The sequence below is a fragment of the Lolium perenne genome, chromosome 3 (assembly GCF_019359855.2).
Source record: "Lolium perenne isolate Kyuss_39 chromosome 3, Kyuss_2.0, whole genome shotgun sequence".
Classification (NCBI taxonomy): Eukaryota; Viridiplantae; Streptophyta; class Magnoliopsida; order Poales; family Poaceae; genus Lolium; species Lolium perenne.
The window spans coordinates 110,804,899-110,820,367 of record NC_067246.2 but is presented as its reverse complement, the minus strand read 5'-3'; the positions used below and the strand labels follow the sequence as shown (position 1 = coordinate 110,820,367).

General features: G+C 45.7%; 1 protein-coding gene across 3 annotated transcripts; it reads left to right on the top strand.

Moving 5' to 3' along the window:
* The first annotated feature begins 1,972 nt into the window (after nucleotides 1–1,972).
* LOC127342169 (protein FAR1-RELATED SEQUENCE 5) lies at nucleotides 1,973–7,016 on the top strand. Of its 3 annotated transcripts, none has more exons than XM_051368118.2 (9): nucleotides 1,973–2,113; nucleotides 2,202–2,420; nucleotides 3,420–3,497; nucleotides 3,636–3,728; nucleotides 3,897–4,161; nucleotides 4,314–5,004; nucleotides 5,128–5,585; nucleotides 5,704–5,991; nucleotides 6,109–7,016. In XM_051368118.2, exons 6-9 carry the CDS (start codon nucleotides 4,581–4,583, stop codon nucleotides 6,739–6,741), a joined length of 1,803 nt encoding a protein of 600 aa, XP_051224078.1. In that variant the 5' UTR covers nucleotides 1,973–2,113; nucleotides 2,202–2,420; nucleotides 3,420–3,497; nucleotides 3,636–3,728; nucleotides 3,897–4,161; nucleotides 4,314–4,580; the 3' UTR covers nucleotides 6,742–7,016. The 3 variants fall into 3 exon arrangements, with proteins under 3 accessions (XP_051224078.1, XP_051224079.1, XP_071684201.1); XM_051368119.2 differs by having other exon boundaries at nucleotides 3,405–3,497; XM_071828100.1 differs by having other exon boundaries at nucleotides 3,405–3,497; nucleotides 3,897–5,004.
* Nucleotides 7,017–15,469: the final 8,453 nt, after the last annotated feature.

Genomic DNA, 15,469 nt, shown 5'->3' with positions numbered 1-15,469 from the left:
TTTTAAAAGAAAAAAACTCTGAAGGTCTACCATAAATAGCAAGATCTGAAAACTGAGAAGCAATAGCCCCATGGTTAATTTTTATGGTTCATTTGCATGTCTGCTTTCTTCGCATTTCTCAAATTATGGCTTGTGCATGTTTTGGTTGACATGTGTAGTTTTAGTATTGCAGTTCGTCATTAATATTCAGTAATTAAAATAGTGTGCATTCGTGCTCATCAATGCTTCAAATATTCAGTTAGATACTTACCTCTTCCTGATTCGCTTGCTGGAAATGTTACTACTTTGCATATTGTTCAACTTGGTATCCTTTTCCGCCGGACGATTGCTCTTCCATTGATTCATTTTTCAGAAAATGTGTGTACTGTTGCAGAAAAGAAGATTCTTTTGTCCCTAGGGCATTCAGTATTGTTTGTTGTCTAATGAACTTTTCCGCTCTCACCTTGATCGGATGCAAGTGTGTTAAATTTTAAAATTTTATGGTTTAGTCTGTATACACTTGTGAAGATAGCCAATCCTATGGAACTTGACCTTCCTATTAGAGTTGATTTGTAGTATTATCATGTGTAAGAGTAGATGCTAAGACATAATTTTGTAAATTCCGCTCTACTCAATATTTGCATCTTCTTCTCATGATGGGATATAGACAAAATGAAAGAATGGAAAGGATGTATGTGAGTTCATAGTTTCTTAATCGACATAAATATGCTAACTCAGAAAAAATTTAAATATTAACAAATGTTTCTATTATCTAACTTTTCTTATATATTTCTTTATTTCTTTTCTTCTGATAGACGGGTGCTGCAACGCGCGCCTTATGGTCTAGTGAAGTCATGCAACCGATGGGGATCGCTTCGATAGTCCACAAAGAGATGTTCCAGAGGCGATGGCCTAAGGATCCCCAAGAAGGGGATATTTTGTGCCACCATAGGCAAGATTCTCTAAGCCTGGGATTAGAAAGCTTGGAGCGTAAACTTGTAGCTGGGCATGGTTAGAAGAAATAAACCCGATAGTTTATCAATTGGGTTTGACACTTAATGCGTAAAGTAGCCCTAAAAGCATAAAACTTAAGTTAGAAAAAAGACAAAATAAACAACATATTAGGTGAATGAGATTATCCTATTCCACGACAATGCCATATAAACCCTTTCGAAATCAAATGTTATATTGGGCATTTTTGCAATGTTTAGGAAACCGTTTATCGGTGTCAACTCGGCCGGCTGGCGATTAGCGATTAATGGACAAATCGGCGGGTAAATGAGTTAATCGGATAATCGGTGGCCCACTAAGAGAGCAACAATCATTGCTGATGAAAACAAGTATAGATCAAAGGAAACATAAACTAAACTAAAGCTTGCTGTATCCTATTGGCCTTTCACGAGTTACCTCGATTGATTGAACACCATTACACCAGTGATTCCTCATATTTTCCCACTCTATTTTTAGAAGACCATTTTACCAATGTTCTTCTACTCCCTTTGTCCTATAAATTTTGTTGCAGTTTTGCCACGAGAAATAATTATGAAATGGAGGGAGTGACATTCTTTTTAACGCCATGCCGTCACTTCCTTTCCATTTTCATTAATAATGGACGGAGATCGTCCCTAGCGGCACGCTTCATCTGCTCGTAAGCTGACAAGAAATCTGCAGTAAGAAATGACCAGTGGCTGGCCGCGTCGACGCATGAGCGTGGCGGCGCGCGTAAGCGCGTGACCAGGAGACGGAAAAGGACAACAACAGCAACAAAACGCCGCGTCAAACGAAAATGCTGATGCAAAGCTGATCTCGGGCGTGTGTGGTATCAGCAGCCGTCCGAGACGCTTTAAGATTCACGATGCGGACCCACTCCCTGCAAAGGTTGACCGTGCATTTCGATCCAATACGAGGTTTGAGAGATACGATATGGAGGGCTTTCCATGTACGATATACGATGGACCCCGCACACGGGTACTGTCATATACCGGTCCAAGGTAAGACCAGTTCAAATTTGAATCCCGATCTGGTCGGGCGACCTGTGCACACGCGAGAGAAACTCCGCCTCCACCCTGATCCCGTCGCGGCCGGAGATGCAGGTCCACGGCGGCGAACATGGCTTCACTCACCTCCTCCTAAGGTGAGATCTCGGACTCTGTATTTCAGATTGGGCGTCGATTCCGTCGCCGGCTTTGGTCTGATTTTCGATTGCGTTTCTCTGGCTCAAGCATGGGAGTCCCATCTCTAGATTGGCCGAGGATAGATCCACGGGATGCAATCATCACGGAGGAAGAGCGCAGCAGCGGAAGCCGGAGCCTCGATTCAGGGTGCTCCCGTAGTAGCGGCGGATTTCACGGTGGTGGTGGGGACGAATTAGGTCCAGGAGAGTGGACCTCCAGTTCAGATCTCGTCGAGTCGCCGCCATTGCTGGGTTCGGGGAACCAAAGGTGCGTATGATAGGATGCTTTTGTTGCGATTGTTTCTTGCCGGTGTTGCCCGCGGATATTCTATTTCGACGACATTTATCGTCCGAATTTTGCAGCCACAGATGCCTAGATAGGCGTACGTTTCCGACCAAGTTCAAGCTCTCTTTATGGATAAACTGTGCCCCGTTCGTGCTAGTTGAATCATACCACTTACAGTATTTACCTGTTTAGGATCTTCGGAATTCAATCTGTAATGTGACAGTACAGTAGTACACCTTGCGGTCAGACCAACACTGAATTTCATGAGTGTGAAACATTTTGAAGGATTTAGGTCCCTACCCAGATCACCATATTTTAGTGGTCAGGACCACTCAAGTAATATTCAGTGTCTGTTATTTTTTTGGTTGCAATTCTGTGTATTGAAATGCTTCTATATGTAGACCAGATGTTTGTTACAAGGGTAATAGTATATATTGAATTTTAACAGAATGGATGTGCAGAAGCCTCTACTGGTTGCATACTTCGACAGGTAGAATACATGAACGTGTGCAGTACCAGCATAATTCAATGGGCTGTAGGAGTCCAGCCACATGCCTTGTTTGGTTTCCCCTTGTAGAATTAATTTTTCATGATACAGGACCTTTTACCAGACCATTACATGCACTTTATAGGGTCACTAAACTATGAATCAGTAAATGTCATTGCAATGTGTGTGTTGACCAGCTGCCAGAGGCAGATCAGACGTATGCCTTAAGGACTATAGAATATGCTGTATTCTAGCAGAAAGTGCGTGCACTATGATTCGTTTGTGGTACATGTCGAAGAGTACAACGGATGATTTGGCTAAATAACAGCATATTCATTGGGATGTAGGATTCAAATCAAATGCTGCACATGCCTAAATAGCAGTTTTCTTCAAAAAAATTATATGAGTGTGATGGGTGTCAGGGGAATCATTTTTTGAATTAGTGCAGTATGCACATGCACTAATACATAATTATGCAGTTTATTTACCCGCAGCGGGCACAGTTCTGAGGAGGAAATCTCGACGTCTAAGTATGCCACTCCGTCACAGTCCACACATCCCGCCCACAAGAGGTCCGTTTCATATTGGTTGTGTGGGAATAATCCTGCATCCATGTACCAAACTTATATAGCAGTTTTTGGTCTCTAGGTTTTATTTTTAGTTGCAATGTTCCCATGAGTTTAACTAGTGCACATTATTGCAACAAGCAGGCCATATGAATCAGCAGCTGAGGATGACCCCCTGGACGATGCAACAACCAGTCCACCCGTTTCGCCTAAGGAACCTGACACGTGGGTGAAGAGGTTCGTTTACTGAATCTTGACGTTCTTAAGTAAGCGATTCGAAAGTAGTGCAGTAGCTCCATTTTCATTCAGGGCGTGCTTTTTTTTTTGTTCATCAGTCACTGGTTAGTATGGGGCACTATACGGTCACTTTATAATTATGTGATGCGATCTACCTGTGTTCGACAGGCCACGATACGGAGAAATCCCTGATTTCCGAACAGCGAAGAATGGGAGGAAGAGCACTCTTGAATTAAAACTAAGAAAGTTTGGAAATAGGAACTCAGATGAGATTGTAGTACCTGAACCGGGTATGGAGTTTGATTGTTTACCAGAGGCATTCGACTTCTTCAACCTATACTCCTGGGAGGTTGGTTTCGGCATCAAATATGGGGCGTCCAGAAGGAACAAACAGGGGAGCTTGACGATGCAGGAATTCCTGTGTGGATGCGCGGTATGTCCTGTTAACACTCGAACCATGACTTGGAATGCAAGTAGTTTAACTTTTCGATAGGCTAGCGTACTTATTGTAGAATACCGTGTGCTCAGTGGTATTTCAAACTCATGAAATCATGTTTGCTGAGCTATATACATAATCAAGGACAGGGGTCACCAAGACATGATAAAACAAAGTCATCGGCATGTGGATGCAAAGCCATGATCAGGTTGAGAAGAACCGACGACCATGGGTGGTTTATTCATGTGTTTCGGAAGGATCACAATCACAGTATGTCAGTGTCATGTGGAGAGAAGATGCAGTGGCCATCGCATAAGAACATCGACCCACACACAAAGGCCCTTGTCAGGAACCTTAGGGACAACAACGTCGGACTCAGCCAGGTGTATATAGTCATTGGGAGTTTCTTCGGATAAATGGACAACGTTCCGTTCAATAAGAGATCTCTCAGGTCTCTGTGTGCCAGCATCAGTAAAGACCACTCCAACGATGATGTTCGGAAAACTTATGAACTGTTTTCGGAGATGAAGAAGATAGATCCGAACTTTGTTGACAGCTGCCAGATTGACAAGGACGGAAGGATCAGAGCTCTTATGTGGACCAGTGGGAAAAGCCGTATGCAGTACAAGCATTTCGGAGACGCAATAACATTTGACACAACATACCGGACAAATCGGTATGACATGCCCTTTGGACTTTTCGTGGGTGTGAACAACCACTTTCAAAGCATAATACTGGGAGGTGTACTGCTGACCAACGAGACCAGCGAAGCGTTCGAGTGGGTATTCTCTGAATTTGTCAAGCTTATGGGAGGAAAAGCTCCCGCAACAATATTAACTGGTACGTACACAGAAAGCTGTACAAGTTTACTAGTTCGAACATGTATATTATATGTATAATCAACAATATTATTCGAGTTGCGGCTAACACATTCGCTTTGTTCATGCGGTGAACCATGTGCAGATCAGTGCCGGGCTATGGAAATTGCAATTAGCATTGTTCTCCCACACACTACACACATGTGGTGCAAGTGGCACGTGCTGCGCAAGGCAAAGGAATTCCTTGGGCCAGCTTATGCAAAGAATGCTGGTTTCCGTGACGAGTTGCACAAGATCTGCAACCACATGCTTACTGTTGATGAATTTGAGTCTGCATGGGCACAACTGATAGAAAAGCATGGTTTACATGATCACCCTTTCTTAACCCAGATTTACGATGTCCGGATGAAGTGGGCGAAACCATATTTCTCTGGCGTATTCTGTGCCAGGATGACTAGCACTCAACGGTCGGAGAGTGCGAACCACATGCTGAAGATCTATGTCCCGCCTGGTTCCAGTATGAATATGTTCGTAAAAGGGTACAACAAGCTGCAGTTCCAGAGAGATGAGGATGAGAATTATGAGGAGAAGCGCAGCAGACTGGTAATGTGATCTATATTCCTTTGTGGCTCTCTCAGGAGTTTTTCTTATGCCCTGAAGTGTTTTTTGCTGTTCTCAAGTGTTTTTGTGTGTGATCCCCCCTTGTGTTTTTTGTTTCCAGGGCAGGGTCTTGCTGAACAGCGGCGGGCCAATTGAAAAGCACGCAAGCAAGATATACACGCCAAATGTGTACAATCTGTTCGAGGTGCAGATTTTCCAGTCGGCTTCTTATACCGCAGAAGAAATCATTCGGGGCTCAAGGTATATCGTTGTCCACTTCGATGCTGAAAAAAGGGAGAGATGGTCCCGTGGATCGTTTGAGGTCCGGAGGGATCCACAAAAAGATTTCTTCCGCTGTGATTGTGGGATGTATGAGCATATGGGGATCATATGTAGTCATGTTATCAGGGTAAGTTACCATTCGTTGGGCAGAAAAGGAAATATATTCTGTGCTTTATGAACTTAATCATTGCGGCTTATCCTACAGGGGGAGCTGATGTCTGTATACTTCGTGATCTGTGTGCAGGTACTGTCTTATCTGGGAAGAACTGAAATTCCCGAGTCTCACGTCATGCAGAGATGGACCAAGAATGCCTGCAGGGATCTGCCTGAGCACCTTCGTATCTATCAGAAAGACAGCCCGGCAATGCAGTCTACTAGTTTCAGACACACAGCCCTGTATAGGACTGCAATTGAAATGGTGCAATTGGGTGATTCAAATCCCGAGTCTTTCGAAGTGGCCATGAGCAGTATGTTGGATGCAATTCCCAAGAACACTGAAGCGAGCAGGATTTGTGATGGCCTTGGGCTGGAACAGAGGATCCATAAATCAGGCATGGGTGATAACAGCAATGTCATTTCAGATCACATAGACGCCCAAAGATGGAATAGTCTGAAGCCAGATATGATTGCTCCATTCAGGAAAACTGACCTAGGGCGCCCGACATCTGCAAGAGCCAAACCTGGGTACGAGGTTAGCGTGCCAAGGACAAGGTTTTGCACTATTTGTCGCAGCAGGGGACACAACTCTGGTACGTGCCCATCTAATGACAAGAACAACAAGAAGCCGAGGCGGGAATCACGGTGTTCTAACTGCGGCATAACAGGACACAAGAAGAATGCCTGTGTCTCACGAGGATACATGGTGATGAACCAGTGAGATCCTCATCTAGCTTAGTATGCAGATTAACACTCCTCGTGTTCATTGTACTCATTCTTTTTCGGAACAACGATGTCGTCTGGATGCATCTCCTTGATGGAGAGTACCAACATTTTTCCAAAGTAATACCATACGATTTTCTGGGGACAATTGGTTCATCAGTTTCAGCATTCAGGTCAGGTTTTTGCATGTCCCAATTGTATCCATCTGTAACGCAACGGGAGCCTTGCTGTCAATCACGAAATGGATGTACTTGCAAAGTTAAAATTTCTTTATAAACATGCAATTTATAAAGTCGTAATTGTATTACATGGTCGGATGCTTTTTACAATTGTTTGTATGTTGGACACACAAGTGCGCCTTTCTGGCACAGTAAGATGTATTTCTGTAACATGCCAGTCACATCTCAAAGTTTTCCAAAGGACCCCACTGAAGATAATGGGGACCGTCGTTTATATATATTAACGACGAGAGAATTTGCATGTGGTCCATTTTTTACCATAGTTTGGAAGGCACAGCTGCATCCAGTGTGAGTCTGAGGACTCCTGAAAAAGTCACCAGTACCGCTTGCTAAACAAATATGGTGCGGGTCGAACCGCACGACTAGTGTGTTCTGCGCAAGTGCGATCACAACCCTGAACGATCATGTTTTCATCCTGTGCGTCGCATGGTACGGGAAGATGGGGACCGTATATGGTGCATGTCGTACCACACGGCTAGTGTGTGAAGCACTGCAAGTAGTATTACGGGGCATCGTGGTTGCTGCGCAAATCCGATGGGGACCGTATACGGTGCACGTCGAACCGCACGACAAATGTGTTCTGCGCAAGTGTTGATCACAACCCTGTACGATCATGTTTGCATCCTGATCGTCGCATGATACGGGAAGATGGGGACCGTATATGGTGCATGACGTACCGCACGGCTAGTGTGTGAAGCACTGCAAGTACTACTACGGGACAGCGTGAATGCTGCGCAACTACGGTGGTAACCGTAAATGGCGCATGTTGTACCGCACGGATATTTTGGGAAGCACTGCAATTAGTGTAAGCAGGTACGTTATAGAAAGTCATTTTACTGCGCAGTTTCATTGTATTGGTCGTAATGATTTTTGTTTAAATGGTTGAAGATGGGACCGTATATGGTGCATGTTGTACCGCACGGCTAATGCGCGAAGCACTCCAAGTAGTATTACGGGGCATCGTGGTTGCTACGCAAATCCGGTGGGGACCGTATACGGTGCACGTCGAACCGCACGACTAATGTGTTATGCGCAAGTGTTGATCACAACCCTGAACGATCATGTTTGCATACTGATCGTCGCATGGTACGGGAAGAAGGGGACCGTATATGGTGCATGTCGTACCGCTAGGCTAGTGGGTGAAGCACTGCAAGTAGTATTACGGGGCATCGTGATTGCTGCGCAAATCCGGTGGGGACCGTATACGGTGCACGTCGAACCACACGACTAATGTGTTATGCGCAAGTGTTGATCACAACCCTGAACGATCCTGTTTGCATCCTGGTCGTCGCATGGTACGGGAAGATGGGGACCGTATATGGTGCATGTCGTACCGCACGGCTAGTGTGTGAAGCACTGCAAGTAGTATTACGGGGCATCGTGATTGCTGCGCAAATCCGGTGGGGACCGTATACGGTGCACGTCGAACCGCACGACTAATGTGTTATGCGCAAGTGTTGATCACAACCCTGAACGATCATGTTTGCATCCTGGTCGTCGCATGGTACGGGAAGATGGGGACCGTATATGGTGCATGTCGTACCGCACGGCTAGTGTGTGAAGCACTGCAAGTACTATTTTTACGGGACATCGTGAATGCTACGCAACTACATTGGGGACCGTATATGGTGCATGTTGTACCGCACGGATAATTTGGGAAGCACTGCAATTAGTGTAAGCAGGTACGTTATAGAAAGTCATTTTACTGCGCAGACTCATTGTATTGGTCGTAATGATTTTTGTTTAAATGGTTGAAGATGGGACCGTATATGGTGCATGTTGTACCACACGGCTAATGCGCGAAGCACTCCAAGTAGTATTACGAGGCATCGTGGTTGCTGCGCAAATCCGGTGGGGACCGTATACGGTGCACGTCGAACCGCACGACTAATGTGTTATGCGCAAGTGTTGATCACAACCCTGAACGATCATGTTTGCATACTGATCGTCGCATGGTACGGGAAGATGGGGACGTATATGGTGCACGTCGTACCGCACGGCTAGTGTGTGAAGCACTGCAAGTAGTCTTACGGGGCATCGTGATTGCTGCGCAAATCCGGTGGGGACCGTATACGGTGCACGTCGAACCACACGACTAATGTGTTATGCGCAAGTGTTGATCACAACCCTGAACGATCATGTTTGCATCCTGGTCGTCGCATGGTACGGGAAGATGGGGACCGTATATGGTGCATGTCGTACCGCACGGCTAGTGTGTGAAGCACTGCAAGTAGTATTACGGGGCATCGTGTTTGCTGCGTATACGGTGGGGACCGTATACGGTGCACGTCGAACCGCACGACTAATGTGTTATGCGCAAGTGTTGATCACAACCCTGAACGATCATGTTTACATCCTGGTCGTCGCATGGTACGGGAAGATGGGGACCGTATATGGTGCATGACGTACCGCACGACTAGTGTGAGAAGGACTGCAAGTACTATTTACGGGACATCGTGAATGCTGCGCAGCTACGGTGGGGACCGTATATAGTGCATGTTTGTACCGCACGGATAATGTGGAAAGCACTGCAATGAGTGTAATCAGGTACGTCATAGGAAGCCATATTACTGCGCATGCTCATAGTATTGGGTCGCAATGATTTTTGTTTAATTGGTTTAAGATGGAGTCCGTATATGGTGCATGTCGTACCGTACGGCTAATGTGTGAAGCAATCCAAGTATTATTACGGGGCATCGTGATTGCTGCGCAAATCCGGCGGGGACCGTATACGGTGCATGTCGAACCGCATGACTAATGTGTGAAGCACTGCAAATAGTATAATGAGGTACGCTATAGGAATTCACCTTACTACGCTGCCTCATAGTCTGGGTAGCTGGGTAGCAATGATGATTTTGATTTTGGTGATTTATTTATGTTGGGGGGGGGGGGGGGGGGGGGGGGAACTATTCGTCGCAAGAGTTGATCACATCCCTGAACTAATTGGTCTTGGGGTTGAGAAATTCAATGATTGTGATCATTGCCCTTTGTCGGAATTTAGGCCGCTTTTTATATTTCGGCTCATAAATAATCGTGAACTCGTCGAAAGTGAATCTACAATGCATCAGGTTATCTCCTTGTGAATATGTCAATTTCCTTCGCATTATGTCAAGCATTGATAGTGTGTGTGTGCTCTCCCCCCCCCCCCCCCCGCACCGTGTCTCCGCGTCTTTTAATAGGACTATTTACGGTGCATGTCGAACCGCACGACTAATGTGTTATGCGCAAGTGTTGATCACAACCCTGAACGATCATGTTTGCATCCTGGTTGTTAGATTATTAGGCAATTTCTTTGTGAGTTTAATTACCGAAAGCAACATTACAGATGCACAAGCATACTTAACCATACTCATCAGACTAAGCACATGCATCAGATCTGAACATGGAACAAGTAGCAGTGCAAGGTATGAGAGGAAAAGTGAAAGGATCGTATGCCGCACCTAGAGGGGGGGGGGGGGGGTGAATAGGTGCTAACCAATTTTTAGTTCTTTTTCAATTTAGGCTTGACACAAAAGGTAAATTCTCTAGATATGCAACTAAGTGAATTTACCTATATGACAAGGCTATCAACTAGGCAAGATATAGCTACGCAATATATAAGAGATAGAGTGGGATAGAGGTAACCGAGAGTGGAGCACGCGATGACACGGAGATGATTCCCGTAGTTCCCTTCCTTTGCAAGAAGGTACGTCTACGTTTGGAGGAGTGTGGTTGCTACGAAAGCCAAACCAACAGCCACGAAGGCTTCACTCAGATCTCCGGTGAGCAACGCCACGAAGGCCTAGCCCACTTCCACTAAGGGATTTCCTCGAGGCGAAAACCGGGCCTTTACAAGGTTCTTGGGGCACACATCCACAACCAAATTGGAGGCTCCCAAATCTGTTACAACACAACAATCAACAACAATACATCAACACAAATCAACTAGGGAACCAAATAGGAACACTAGCATGAGATCCCTCAAACAAGAGAGGGGGAAATGAAGAACGCTTCGATGAGGATGTAGATCGGTGTCTTCTCCTTCGAATCTCCAAAGATCAAGAGCTTTGGTTGGGGGAGGAAGGAGATCTTGCAAATCTTGACTTTCTTGAGGTGGCTCTAATGGAGGTGGCTTGGCAGATTTCTTGTATAATGATTGAGCAAGCAACCAAGGTAGAAGAAGGGGGGTATTTATACCCCCTCACAAAATTGAGCCGTTGCTGCTTCCGGGGGGCCGGATAATCCGGCCTAAGTAAGGGCCGGATAATCCGCCCCCCCCGGATAATCCGGTCTTCGGGACAAAACCATGACATTGTCCGGCCAAAAGTCCGGCCCATGTACTGAGCCACATTTCTTCCAGTCCTTAGCCAAAAATGGGGGGGCCGGATATTTCCAAAATATCCGGCCCGGATAATCCGGCCCTGGTACAATACCGGGACATTATCCGGGCAAATGTCCGGCCCCCATACTGAGCCGCAATTCCTCGAAGACTTAGCCAAAACCAGGGGGCCGGATATTTCAACAATATCCGGCCCGGATTATCCGGCCCTGGCCAACTTTTCTGATTTCTTTTGACAGTCGATCAAATCCAACACACAAGATTAAATATCTATGTAATCTCTGCACCACTTAAACAAACATTAGTGAATCATATATATTGACATCAAACACACAAAACATAATGTAAGAGATGTTCTTTCAATCTCCCCCTTTTTGGTGTTTGATGACAATATACGGATTTGCAATAGAATCACTATAGAGACAAGCATGATGGCAAAACATAGAGGCACTCCCCCTACATGTGTGCATATAAGTAATTTGCATTTGAATACAAATACACAACACATAGGAGTATGGTGCCTCAAAACAAGAGATATCCAACATGAGCTCTAACAAAAAAACATTGACACATATGAAGTTGAGATGGGATGTAAGAAGTCATACCCATGTGTAGATATATAATACGGAGATATAGCATCACACATAAAGTAATATCCTTGATCTCAACAAATAGAAATCCGAAAACCATAACAATGTCTCACACCACATAGCACATAGTTTTGAACGGCACACAAACAAACCAAATAGTTCAAATAAGCGGGAACACAAGCAATATAAGAATGATAAACGCATATGCTTGTGCCCAAACCATGCAAATCCCCGAGAATCCTAATAGAACACTTCTCCCCCTTTGGCATCGAGACGCCAAAAAGGGGACAAGCGCGATGCTACACGTCCCATGGGAATCACTCGGAGGCATAATCATCATCGGACTCTTGCACCTCTTCTTCTTCTTCTTCCTCTTCATCAGTGTCAGGAGCATCCGGAGAACGACGAGAGGTGTTGGACCTTTGAAGGCAATCATCAAGATCACTCCATGGAACCTGTGCAGAGTGCCATCCACTGTAACCCTGGTGAGCTGGAGGCTGAGGCGGGGGACCTTGATCACCACTGAGCTTGTGTAGAATAACCGCCTGAGTATGCTTGATCTCAGAACTCTCACGGCTAGCTGCATAGTTCTCCTTATGGATCTCAATGTTCATGCAAAGGATGTGACGCTGAAACCAACTAAGCTGGGTCACTTGCTTCCTCATAGCCGGGACATCAGGATGACGCGCTGGAGCAACACCACTAGAACGAGCATCACCCATGAAAGAGTCAGGGGCAGGGACAGCTGAGGAGACTGGCTTAAGCTTGTAGGCCTTCTTGACATGGTGCTTCACCAGCGGATACCCACTCAAATCTTCACTCACAGACACAGAGTTGTTGATGAGAAGCTGGATGTAGGGTGCATAAGGAATGGTGGTCCGGGAGACCATGGCATCACGGATCTCATGGAATATAAAGTCCATGATATCAAGAGTGTAGTCCCGCACCTCATCACCATCACGAGCACACTTATAGCTGAGGTGCATAAGGTCCACAAGGACTCCCCTGAGAGCATCATTGTTACCACCACTTGGGCAAATGGTTGCCCGAAAGAACCGGAGCAACTGACTGTAAATGAGGAGCAGCCCCTTAGTATAACCAATCCTTCCCGCTGAGGTATAGAGATTCGCAAGAGCATTCTTATCTGTCTGTTGTGGTCCATGAAGACGACGACCCTCATCAATAGGAACCCCAAGAATACCAGCAAAACGACGCAGAGTGGCACTGCAGTGAGTGGAGCCAGACATCCATTCCATAGTGCGATCCTCATCATTCTTGATTGCCAAAGTGGCAAAGAATTGCTTCACCAATTCTGGGCTATAGTCACATTGAATCTTCATGATATCTTTCAAGCCCATTCTTCCAACTACCCAGATGGCATCTTCAAAGTGATCATTTGCAGTTAGAATGTCCACATCAATGGCTTGCATGGGTCTCAGATTCTTCATGGGTTCATAGATGTCCTTGTAGATGTACACTTGCTCCATGCACCAAAATCTCCTGCCCTCAATCTCTTCATCCCTCGGAACATCTTCATACCAGTTCTTCAAGCGGATAGCGGAATAAGAGACTGGATCCATGGCCTTGTAGTTCTCCCGCACATCCTTGTTCTTCCTCCTTGAAGTGACAGACTTGCGAGGTGCATTGGGTGCAAACTCGTCACTAGATCGATCATGCCTTTGGCGTCTCCGACCACCCCGAGAGGCACCACCTGTGAGAAGCAAAGGCGGGAAGCAAAGAGAAGGTAATGCTCATAAGTCATGAAAGATATAGTAATATACTCGAGAAGCATGCTATAAGTTGGTACAAGTCTAGACATGATAGATTGAAGCAAAACTGCAGCGGCGATGAAGCTCCAGGCCGGATAATCCGGTGTCCCCTGGGGGCGGATAATCCGGCCCGGCCGGATAATCCGGCCTGCTCGGGGGGCGGATAATCCGGCCCTGCGAGATGTGCAGATTTCCAATCAAAAACTTGTCTAAGACTAGATCGGCCTCATAGCATGCAAGAGGAGTACACTACACGTGATTTGGAACAACTAGACACCAATTCCACCAAGAAAATAGCACATATAAAACACAAGATCTAGGGTTAGAGATTGTGAATCATACCCACATCCATTGTGGAAACCGCTTGGTGGAGACGGTAGCTAGGGAGGAGATGCACCCGATCCACCCAAAAAATCCGAGAGGGAGCGGACGGGGCGTCTCCGGCGAGGAGGAGGAGCTCCGGCGGCTTGAGGAGGGAGAAGGGGGCACGTGGGGGGGAACTGATTGGTGTGCCAACCGTTCACCCCGCGGCCTCCCTTAGTCCTCCCGCAAATCGCCCAGGCCGGATAATCCGGCCCAAAGTGAGGGCGGATAATCCGGCCCGGCCGGATATTCCGGGGTGCCAGGGGGGCGGATTATCCGGTGTTCTGGAAAATTCCAGAACACTGTAAATCCTGCCTATCTTTAGTTGGTTATTTGCGAACCCATATGAGGTGCAATAAAATATTGCATCACATATAAGATGCATATTTACCAATAAGATGGGGCAACCTAGATCATCCGACCGAGAAACCTCAAACTCCAAGTTTTTTTTTACCAAACATGACAAATGAGCAAGATGGAAGTGGCTTATAGGGGAGTGTAGGCTTAGGTTTAGAGGGTTCAAACTGTTAATGGTACATGATCACTCAAGTTTGCAAGATATGAGCAAATAAGGCCAAACTAGAGTGATTTCCCATAAGAACATGGAGTTGTCAAATAAAAGGCGATAAGACCCAAATAACTCCAACTCTTCACAAAGAAGAGTGTGGTGGCCTAGGCCACCATATATGAGTGTTGTGGCATGGCACCGCGAAGATATATCTTGGGTCCAAGCCACTACTCATCGTTGAAGCTCACATATCAACATATGATATAAAGAGAATGATTTCTTTAATGTTGGCATTATGGGGGGAGGGATAGCTCAATAATTTAAACCGCACTCCCCCTATTTCCATGCCCACATCTAAACCAAGTAAAGTTTTGAGACGAAGGTGTGTTTGCAAGATGGTCAAGCTATACTCCTTGAATCGATGATATTTAGCTCATTCCTCAAATAAGTGAACCTTGCTTCATCAAGAGGCTTCGTGAATATATCGGCAAGTTGATCTTTGGTAGGAACATAGATGAGTTCAATATCACCACGGGCAACATGATCCCTAATGAAATGATTCCGGATCTCAATATGCTTCGTTCTTGAATGTTGCACCGGATTATAGGCAATCTTGATAGCACTTTCATTGTCACATAATAGAGGCACTTTGTCACAAATGACACCGTATTCCTTTAAAGTTTGCCTCATCCATAACAATTGAGTGCATCCACTTGCGGCGGCAACATATTTGGCTTCGGCGGTGGAGAGAGATATACAATTTTGCTTCTTAGATGACCAACACACCAAGGACCTACCAAGAAATTGGCAAGCCCCGGAGGTTGATTTCCTATCATCCTTGTCTCCCGCCCAATCCGCATCGGTGTACCCATTGAGAATAAAACTTGAGCCTTTGGGGTACCAAATACCATATCTTGGGGTATCAACCAAATATCGAAA

Excerpts from the sequence above, each read along its gene's own strand:
- LOC127342169 (XM_051368118.2), top strand. The coding sequence starts at position 4,581 with ATGGACAACGTTCCGTTCAATAAGAGATCTCTCAGGTCTCTGTGTGCC. Across the intron at positions 5,005-5,127 it reads TCCCGCAACAATATTAACTG|ATCAGTGCCGGGCTATGGAA; the intron begins GTACGTACACAG and ends AACCATGTGCAG. Across the intron at positions 5,992-6,108 it reads TATGTAGTCATGTTATCAGG|GTACTGTCTTATCTGGGAAG; the intron begins GTAAGTTACCAT and ends ATCTGTGTGCAG.